The sequence below is a fragment of the Hippocampus comes genome, unplaced genomic scaffold, assembly GCF_001891065.2.
Source record: "Hippocampus comes isolate QL1 unplaced genomic scaffold, H_comes_QL1_v1.1 scaffold62, whole genome shotgun sequence".
Classification (NCBI taxonomy): Eukaryota; Metazoa; Chordata; class Actinopteri; order Syngnathiformes; family Syngnathidae; genus Hippocampus; species Hippocampus comes.
The window spans coordinates 2,134,196-2,144,904 of record NW_017806062.1 but is presented as its reverse complement, the minus strand read 5'-3'; the positions used below and the strand labels follow the sequence as shown (position 1 = coordinate 2,144,904).

The following is a 10,709-nucleotide window of genomic DNA, read 5'->3' as shown; positions in this document are numbered from 1 at the left end:
CCCCCCCACCACCTCCCAAACACCCCCTCCCCCCCAACCCCGAGGGCCACTGTTGCCTCACCCTGGCTAAGAATGCTCTGTTCAAACGTTGGACATTTATGGTAGGTGATATGGAGGGTAAAGTTCAGAGGCCAGGTCCAACGCACTGATGCTGTCGGTCGGTAGGAAATAGATTCTCTGAGATGGACATGAAATTGGTTTCTCCGATAAACCTCCTTCATCCTGTAAGGTTGCTCACAAAAAAAAAAAAAAAAAAAAGAAAAAAAATAGAAAAAAATCTTTAATAATAATGGCTTGCTGCACCCGCCGCACCCATAACAAGAAACCAACTCGTGTCTGGTTTCGAGGAATCCAGCTGTTTCTTCTTATATGATTCCGTGTTTGGCACAATGGAAGGAGCCGCTTTGGCCACAGGCCATGTTGAAAATGATTGTTAACTTCCAGGAACACGAGCACTTGAAGTCAACTTGACTTGTTGGTCTTGATCACAGTGCTGCGGCAAAAACGGGGGACAAAAGCCATCGGTAGACAATGAATGGAGTTTCAAAAAAAATAAATAAATTTGCATCGCTATCCAATTCTTGCACATTCGAAATTGGACCATCAATTTCCATTGCAAGCACGACATTTTGTATTGCTTTTTCTCAGTCGAGTCGTAGATGGGTGGGAGGCAAGGATAGGCACAAAAGGCTAATAAACACAAAAATATGCTCACGGGAACTTTTCTTTGCAGGTGGGAAAAAATATCGTATCGGTTCTGCAAACCATTCTGCCCCAGAAAGATTGCAAACTTCACCAACAATTGTTCGCTCCGCAGTGGGACAGGGGCTTAACTCTGCACAGAAGTGGGTTACACCCCATGTTGAGAGGTAGTGCTGCGCCGCTGTGGGAGTGGTCACAGCCGACTTCGACGACTAGTCGCGCACTGGAATTCAATTTTTGGGGTTGAACTTTTGCTAAAATATAGTACAAATCAAACGTTTCATTTCAACACACTTCTCATTCAACACGCCTCCAAAGTTTTGACGAGGTCTCCAATGTCAAATAAAGCCACATTTGGTATACAATCAGCATGTTTTTGTTTTTTGTTTTTTTCGTAAGCTTTTGCCCATAAATGTTGAGTCATCTTGAGGGAAAGTTGGCGGTTTTGCCTCCAACATGGCGGTTTGGGGGATTTTTTTTTTTTTTTGCGGTGATGGTTTGAGTACTTGTGTTGTTGTGTTGCAAACGAATGGCAGCCACCTGTTGCAATGTCAAAACCTCTGACCCCCTATCACACACACGTGCGTGTGTGTGTGTGTGTGTGTGTGTGTGTGTGTGTGTGTGTGTGTGCGTGTGTGTGTGCGTGCGTGTGTGCGTGTGTGTGTGTGTGTGTGTGTGTGTGTGTTAAGGATCCACCACTTCTTTCCTCTCCTGACACCTCCTCCAGCATGCCCAGCTGTGTGGATACAACGCATGGAGCGGTAATTGAGAGGAGGAGCGAGAGTAAAGCGCGACTCCGGACGCTTGTCTGCGGGATGTTCCCCCATCGCGCATGCGTGCGCACTTGAGTTGACAAAGGCTTTTGATTTTGACGCTTGCATGTTTGGTTCCCCGCGTCTAATAATGTTTAGGCAACAGCTGTGAGAATGAGAGCTTCGTTTCCCATCACAACACACATCAAAACAACTTGACGGCACTTGTGTCATAACAGTTGTCATACAGTCGGAAATATTGGCGCAAAAAATTCATCGGTTTGGGAAATATATCCAAGTGCACAACAGAAATAACCATCAAGAGTCAAAATTGTCCACAAAAGGCACAGCTTAAAGTACAATGACGCACTCTATACCTCCTTGAACGACAGAAATCAACAGAACCTCTTCAAATAATCCACAGAGTCAAAAGCGTGCTACAATCTCTTGGCCCCCGTCGTCATTCAGTACTGCGAGAGCCACGTGGAATCACGTGACACATTTCAAATGCTTCCTCCAGCCTAACACATAGGCATCATTTCATCTCAAGCAAAACCGCAAGATTTTTCTTGAACTCGTTCCAGGTTTCTGTTTTCTGACAGAGTCGCTGTGTTTACTGATTTTTACACGGCACGGCTGAAACTCACGACAGCAACAACAGCAACGCTCTTATCTCAGGTTTCAAGTCAACTGATGTGGGTTAATCTGTTGTCGAAAGGATTTAGGCTCAGCACTGATACAGTTTCCAAGAGCTTCACTGGCCACGACAACTAATGAGAGCCCTAATTAAAAAACAAAACACAGCTCTCTTTCCATCACAATTAGCAAGATATTTATTTTCATACAAACCAGTACGTGAATTTGTTTGTGTTCATGTGTTCAATTATTTATTGAGCACTTTTCGCAGAGAAGATTCCCAAAGTGCTTATCTACTGTTACGCCTCTGATGCGCCGTGTAAATGGGGCTCAAGAGAAAGAGCCGCGTGAAGTGGCAACATCCCGTTATTTTCAAGCCTGCTATTTTCCGGCCATTGTCACGTCGCGCATTACGCCGGTAGCGCTTCCAATCCCAGTCAGGATTCTTATCCTTGCAGCATAAATGGGAGGACTGAAGTGGATAGATAACACACAGCACAATGCCGGACCACAGGCCACACACGCAACGCAACTGGAATAGCCACCTCACGCAAAAAGGCAACACACACAAACGTGGGTGGTCTCTCCACTGCGACAAGGGGTTCTTGATAGTCCTGTTTGGAGGCATCGACCGCTAAACCAGAGACACACACACACATCCGTACATACCCAAACAAGCACACATAGCCTCGCTAACAACGGCGAGGCGCAGTCATGTGGTTGCTTGGCGTCTTACTATACAACGCTGATGAGATTATGGCGGTTTTCAGTGGCTTTCAGGGCTCGGCGCGTGTGTTTGTGTGTCGGCTTTTGTTGAATAGTGTCTGCTTACTGAGCGTACAGCTACCCAAAAAAAACCAACACAGTTGTTATTGCAGAAAAGGTTATCAAAAGTGTTCCGTGTTAGCATGTATTGCCATCATTCAACTGTCAACGCTGCTTCAAGTCCCCATAAAGTGACATCTAAGATTTCGTAGTTGATACAACACATCACGAACAACTTTAAACTAATCCATGGGTTTTGTTAATTCTACAATGATCAGTTGATAACCGGAACATCACTCAGTTGAACGTAGACCTCCACTGAGAACTGTAGATGCTATTGCTAACATCCCTTTTTTATTTTTTGTCTAACTAAGAAGGGCACTCAGAGTCTGTATTTGTATGTCAGTTTTTGTTGGATAGTGTCTGCTCTCTGATCGTACAGCTGCCAAAAAAAAAAATGAACCAAACCAAAAAACAAAACAAAACAAAACACCGTTGTTATTACTGAAAAGGTCATCAAAAGTTGTCTGTGTTAGCATGTATTGCCATCATTCAACTATCACACGACAGTGCTTCAACTCCCTGGAAAGTGAAATCTGAGATTTTGTTGTGGATACAACACATCACGAACAACTTTAAACTAATCCTTACTTTTATTAATTCTACAATGATCAGTTGATAACCGGAACATCACTCAGTTGAGCGTAGACCTCCAGATGCTATTGCTAACATCCCCTTTTTTTTTTTTTGTCTAAGTAGAATAGCACTAAGCGTGTGTATTTGTGTGGCTATTCTCTGGGTGTACATCTCCCCCCCCCCAAAAAAAAAAACACGGTTGTTATTCTTGAAAAGACAAAAGAAGTTTTCTATATTAGCATGTATTGCCATCATTCAACTGTCACAGTACAGTGTTTCAAGTCCCTGTAAAGTGAAATCTGAGATTTCGTAGTTGATACAACGCCTCACTAACAACACTGCTGCACATCAACATGGTTGGTTAGACAGCATGATCATTGCACAGATGTGCCTTAGGCTGCCCACCATAAAAGGGCCCCTCTAATGTGCAGTTTTTGTGTAAAATGTGAAAAATTTGATTTTTTTTTTCTTTTTTTCCCCCCATAAAATACCGTCTTAAGCATGAACAGGGTGTGTGTAAGAGCACAGACAGCTGCTGGGTTTGCATGAAAGCCCAACACCTCCCTGCTTGGCCACAACACTCGCTCCCTCATCACGCACTGTCTCCACCCACACTATTTTTGGAAAAACAAAAAGTCTGGATTTGCTTTTGAAGGACACACACTCACACTTTAAAAAAAAAAAAAAATCCCTCTCTTGTCCTGCCACTCAAACGCCAAACACACTCTTTATTTTGTCATCGGAGTGTACAAATGCACACTATACGCCCCTCCGCCATCCTTTCTCCGTACATGGCGGCCACAAATAAACACTTACTCTTGTTCTTCAATTCACCGACTCATTATGAGGAAAAAGGCCGTGAGACTCAAAGCGTCATCATTCATGTTCAAATGAGCGTTTGTTTGCTTGGCCACAAAGAATCGCAATGGGCTTTTCATTCCAATTATTGTATACACTTTACATTAAGCACGCTGTTTGTATATTTGTGTTGGGTTTAGGTGCCAAGGAGCCGGCCGAGGGCTCGCTGCCATGCTGGATAAAGAGCAGATGGTGACCCGGACTGGGCAAGAAAACCCATTCAGTTGCTCCGCGATCTATTCAGCTCCTCCGCATCCGCGGCAGCAGGACGACAGGTTGGTTTGGTTTTTGAACACGCCGCTGTCACAAGGCGAGAATAAGGAACAAAAACTTTTGTCCGGATTCAAGTGGGCAGCCTGGCGCGTCCAGTTTTTGAAAGAAAAAAAAATGGGCCTGCACCAGAACTGCCTTGAATGACTTCATAGTTATCAATTGAAAGCAACAAATAGTCAAATGATAATTCATTCTAAAAATCTAAACAAGGCAATCTCAAATTAAGTTAAATTTATACCCCCCAAAAAAGCAACCCCCCCCCCCACTGTACCCCCCACAATAGAAGCAGTTTGATTCTTAACAGAAAAAAAAAACAAAAAACAAATACCAGCTAAATTCACAGCAGAATCTCTTGTCAAAAATTAATAAGCTCTTGATTAAAAGCGTTGCATCCATAACTCGCATTTTACACCCAACCCCATACACACACACACACACAGCATTTAACAAGCATTCAAATTGATCCATTCAACCATGTCACACATCCTGGAGCTGCTGCTGTCATTTTAAAAAATGTAAATACGGTGCCACCATTTCCCTCCAACATGTTTGTGAAGTAACACCATGCTTCTCATGTTGGCTCGCTGTCCCGCACGTGTGTTTTTCCGCAACTATGAAGGGAGGAAAGAACTGAGGGAATGCGGACAGATAGATGCAAGGCTGCCGGCCATCTTAACACCTCTTTGCAACTGAAGGTCTGCCAAGTCAAAGGTTGACTTCAGATAGACGCCATGACATTTGAAATAACTGGACCGGTAAAAATGACAGATAAATCTTTTCAAAACATCTCCCACCACGAATGTGAGCTACAACTCTCTTGACAAATAAATAAATAAAAGCATCTTTCGGAGAGGGGAAACGAAACTTGAACTGAGATAATGTGGTCGCACAAATGCATGGACACTTTTACGACTGCGATGCGGCTGTGTTTAAAAATGAACCACTCACACTCGTGTCGATGGAGTCGCTCAGACGACAGCGGCCACCGTTTCAAAGGGCCTCTGTTCCGACGCAAAGGTCAGCAGATCTCGTCGGGTTTCCTGCCGTTGTTGTTGTTGTCATTTCGTACAGCGCAAGCCGTGTGTCTGCGGAGAGCTTCCGCGGCCTCACAAGCACCTTGCCGTTCAAACGTGACAGTCAGGAGAAAGGCATAAAAATACATTTTTAAAGCATGAAGCCAAACCCTAACACACATCAAGTTTAGTAAATATGACATGACGGTGGCCAACAAAACTGGTCCGAGAGGCTGTCAAGAGGCCAACAGCAATACTGAAAGAATTGCAGACATTTCCGGGCAAGTAGTGTTTTTTTTTTTCTTTTTTTTTTCCGTACATCTGAGAAGAATTACCTGACTGCTTCAGACTGTATGTCTGGGCTACGGGCGAGAAAGAAGCTCACACTTAAAAACATCCAAGCCCTGCTCCATTGTGTCGACTTTTTACCCCCATTGCACATCCTTAAAAATCAGTCGAGCTCTTGCCTTGATAAAACCGCAATCCCGATTAAACAAGGATGCCCAAATCCGGTCCTTGAGGGCCACCTATCCAGCCTCCTCCAACGCATCTGATCCCAATCATCAGCTCATCAGCAGACACCTGATTAACGGTCCTGATCGTTTGAATCAGATGTGTCGGGAGGAGGGAGACATCGAAAACCGGCTGGATAGGGGGCCTTGAGGCACACCCCCCCCCCCCTTAGAAGATCTCCAGAATGAGGCTCAACGACATGGCAACAAAAATGTCCTGTTTTCACGAGTGCCCGTGGGCGTTTTGGTTTGGATATCAATCAAAATGAACAGGATTCTTTGTTCGATAGGTATGTACGTATCACATGGCAGCTTCGTATACCTTGCAGGGCCTCCGCTTGGGGGGGGGCGGGGGGCTGGCGTTTACTTCCGCCCCATCTGGCCTCCATTGTCTGGTCGCCCGGAGCGACAGGTGCTATTGTTCCCACGCAGACAGTTTTGCCACGTTGGCACACTTCGGAGGTATAGCCTGTCCGCTGCGCGCACACGCACAAATACCCACAGTCACTTTCTGGGCTATTTCCGGCGCGAGCTCTTCCGAGACAGGCCGTGCCGTGACGGGAAGCGGCGTCGGGGTCACGTCGGGGCTACGCAGGCTGGCAGGTGGCTCGTCTGTAGCGTTTCCCGTGAGAAGCGCGATTGTTTGTCTTCTCCTCTGTGTCTCGGAAGAACTGAGTCAAGAAATGTAAAAAAAAAAAAAAAAAAAAGTCTCTGTTCTCCCTTGGAAAAAAAAATATTCAAAGAATTAAAATGTGTCTCCACTTCTTCCAGATGCATCAAATCTGGCATCTCCACGTTGCGTCTTTGATTGTGATCTGTTACGACAGACAACAGCTGTCATTTCAAGGCGGGCAACACGCGAGGCCACAAAGCCACCAGCGCGCTGGTGAACATCTTGTACGTGCATTTTTTTTTTTTTTTCCGATTTCCCCTCTCACGACACGGCGTGGCGGGCCACATGTGGCGTTGGTGTACGTCTTCAAACGCCTCGCAGCCAGTGTGACTTACACGCTGGAGAGAAGTCTGTGTGATCAAAAAGAGAAATTAAATAACTGCATTGAGATATTATAAATGAAACCAAATGGCGCGCGCACAATTACTTTGACAAGCATGAAAACCCCAAACAAAGACAAATAGCAACTGTCATAGGATCTTCAGTATCACATGAAACAGATTCAGGAAGCTTTGCACTACAGGAACACATCAACATGCAACTATTTGCTTCAAAATAATTCCGCTCTGTTTAATTTGTTCCATGACAACACCCGCAACTCAAAACACTCGTGTCTCAAAGCGTCTTCCCCCATTGAAATAACTGGAAATGCTATTAATCCGTTCCAAACAACAACAAAAAACTTAATGTTTGTGTTATAGATTAAAATATGCTCTATAATATGGTGCTTTATAAAAACGGAGGACTAACATAAAACGGGGGTTAACTTGGGAACGTCACATTTGTCACCGATCAGCGCCGTGATGTCATTTTGAGTCGACGGCAATTGGCAAAATGTCAGCCACCTGAAATGTATAAAGAGCTTCTTTCATATTCCACAAAGGCAATATAAATCAAAACGGAACACTTTTGACTTAACTTGCCCTTTAAGCTCGAGGGGCCTTTCTGGAGGCTGTTGTGAATAAGCAACATGTTTTCCCTTTGTTTGATGTGTAGTTTGACAGTGAACTTCAAACAAGAGTGGCAATAAACAGCTTGAAGTCTCTTGAAGATTTTATTTTATTTTATTACTATTTGCCAAGCTGCTGAGTTCAGGAATCCATTTTCCCACAACTGCAGCTACATTTTGTCACAGGAAAAATGTGATTTGCTTGATTCTGTATTTTGCGCATGTGATTGTCTGGAATCTCAAAGAGGAGGTAGGAAAGGGTTCGGGGGAACAGAAAATGTTCCCAAATTCGAGAACGACCCATATTGTGCCTTTCAGCACACCCAAATACGCTTCCGTTTTCTTTTTCTTTTTTTAATTAAGCCAGTTGAATGTATACGGCCCCTTGAAGTCGTGTGCTCGTAGTCGACCTTTATGCGTTTACGTGCCTACTTGACGTATTTGTGCAACGAACAAGCAGCGCAGTGTTTAGCGTCTGCCTCGGGAGAATCCAAACAGAGGGCCAGCGAAATGGATTTGCAAATGTAGGGGTTAAACACGCGACCTTTGGCATAAAGACTTCTGTTATTGGCTTTCATTGGAGGCGGCACATGATCACACACACGCGCGCACACACACACACACACGCACACACACACACGATGATCCCTGTTCAAACATATGCATACAGTCTAAACAAGCTCCCAAACAAGGCGCTTGAATGTGAAACTCCCGTCGGACCTTTGAAGCGCCAAGCCGAGGCTCAAGCGGCGGCGTGAGCTCGCTCGCGTGTGCGTCACAAAAAAAAATCCCTCATCAAGGCGGCTCGTCACACTCGCAAACATCACACGTGTCTGCGGACAGCAGGATTATCGGTTCGGGATGAAAGGTCAGGCGCGGCGGGCGCCTGGGATCAATGGGTAGACCCGATGAGAATCCTACTGAATGGATCTTTGCCAAAAGGATTATTTATCTTTGATGCGCGGATGAAAACGTGATGACTGAACTAAGTGTTGTAGGTACTGGAATGATCCAAAGCTAATGCCGTTTCACGTGCTGAGTAAACACGTTTAAAAGTTTAGTGCTTCAGGTAGCTCGGATGATTTTCACCAGAGAAGACTTGTGAGGGAACAAACTGCAAGTGCAAGATGGAGGTTGAAGTGACAAACAAACATATCAATAGAATCTAACCATCAGATGGAAACAGTGCTTGTTTGATTGAACTCATCCAGTGCTGTAAAACATCCAGTGTAAAAACATGCATGGCAGGTTAATGGAACACTCCAAGTTGTCCCGAGGTGCGATTGTTAGCCCGGGTGGTTGTTTGTCTTATGTGTGCCCTCTGATTGGCTGGCAACCCGTTCAGGGTGTCCCCCGCCTACTGCCCCGAGACGGCTGGGATAGACTCCTTGTGAGGACAAAGCGGATCGGAAAATGGATGGATGGATGGATGGATGGATGGATGACTATATGCGGATACACCTCCCAGAAAATGAAAAATAAGCAGCGCAGTAAAAAAACAAACAAACAAACAAACAAAAAAACCCACATCTTTAATCAGAATCAGAATCGCCTTTATTGTCATTGTACAGCATCCAACGAAATTTGGGTGCCACCCCTAAGTGCATTTCGAAAAAAAAAATATAAATAAAATAGAATAAAATAAAATAAATACAAGATTTAAAAGATTTTATTTATGAGTGAGGGAAGTAGCCTTGCTTAGGAAATTGGTGTGTGTGTGTGTAAAATAGGACACAGTGCGTGTTGTCGATTGTGAGGTTGTGGGTGGGAGCCGTGTCTCTTTCTGGCATTGACAAAAAAACAAAAAACAAAAAAAAAAAAAGAGCGAGCGACTTCCCAGAAGTGCTGCTCCCGCTCTGCCTCTGGGAAGCCATTTGTCTTTCACCAGCGCCACGCCAGGCCGCGCCCCTCCGGAGTTTCACCTTTTAACAGCATCCCTCGTGGACGCTGCAGTCGCTTTCCTCACGTTCAGGAAGACTTGACGGCCTTTTCGCGCCGATCAATTGCTGCCGCGCTATCATGCTGCGCGTGCAACAAAGGCTCACCCCGAACCGATCGCTGAGGCCGAACAGGACTGGAATGTTGCAACTTCTTGTAACTTGTACATGTGGTGAATCTTTTTCTCGTATCGCGTGACATGATTGCGTAATATTGTCAGAATATCATCTCACGATTCACTCCCACCTGCATTCCCCCCTGCGCCCCAAAAAAAGAGAGAGAAACTAAAGATGAGGTCAATTGTCACCCTGTCTCAGGAGATGTCCTTGCCCTAAACAGGAAGTCACACATTAGTTTGCCAAATGGAAAGATACCAGGACTTCCCTGAAGGAAACCAGAGAGCGCAGGACACCGGATCACCGGCCGGGTCGCGGTCTCGATATCCGCAGGTACAATAGAACCCGCTCCACTAAGCGCTATTCAGCGCAAGTAAGGGATACGACACGAATGGACCTACGCTGAATAGACAGCTAAGTATCTGCTGTTCTTTCTTCACGTGGGATTGTGTCATGGTGGCACAGGAAACGGGGTGAAGAGGCGGGGGGGGGGGGGCCAAGAACAACAGTGTGGCTTTCACCTGCAGGTGACAACATTGGCCAGTGGAAGTTTCTCGTGTGCCGGCGTATCGCAAGCCTTCTCTTCGCTCTCCCTATTCCATTCCCCGCGTGCGTGTTTGTTGTGGTTTCAATTGATTTTGGGCACTCTCGTAGCGTATGTTGTCAACACAAGGAGCGATCCACGTCAAAAAGTCAAGATTGCATCGACTCCGTCTCAATAGTTGTGTCTCGCGCGTCCTTTAGTACTTTGTATATGTCGTTATTTAACATTGACACTTTCATTTAGCACCCGCCAAGTGATCGCATGCATGCGGTGAAGATCAGATGTGACGCATGCAGAGCCCGAGAGTTTTGTTTGTTTGTCAGCTTTGGGTGGGGGGGGCTA

General features: G+C 45.3%; 1 protein-coding gene across 1 annotated transcript in view; it reads left to right on the top strand.

Moving 5' to 3' along the window:
- Positions 1-4,489: 4,489 nt before the first annotated feature.
- The window catches only part of LOC109529819 (POTE ankyrin domain family member B2-like), a gene marked incomplete at its 3' end in the record, with an annotated part of 70,669 nt that continues 64,449 nt past the window's right edge, over positions 4,490-10,709 (top strand). Inside the window, exon 1 of the mRNA XM_019893284.1 lies at positions 4,490-4,624. Coding sequence (XP_019748843.1) covers positions 4,521-4,624 — 104 coding nt within the window. The remainder of the gene's footprint in view (positions 4,625-10,709) is intronic.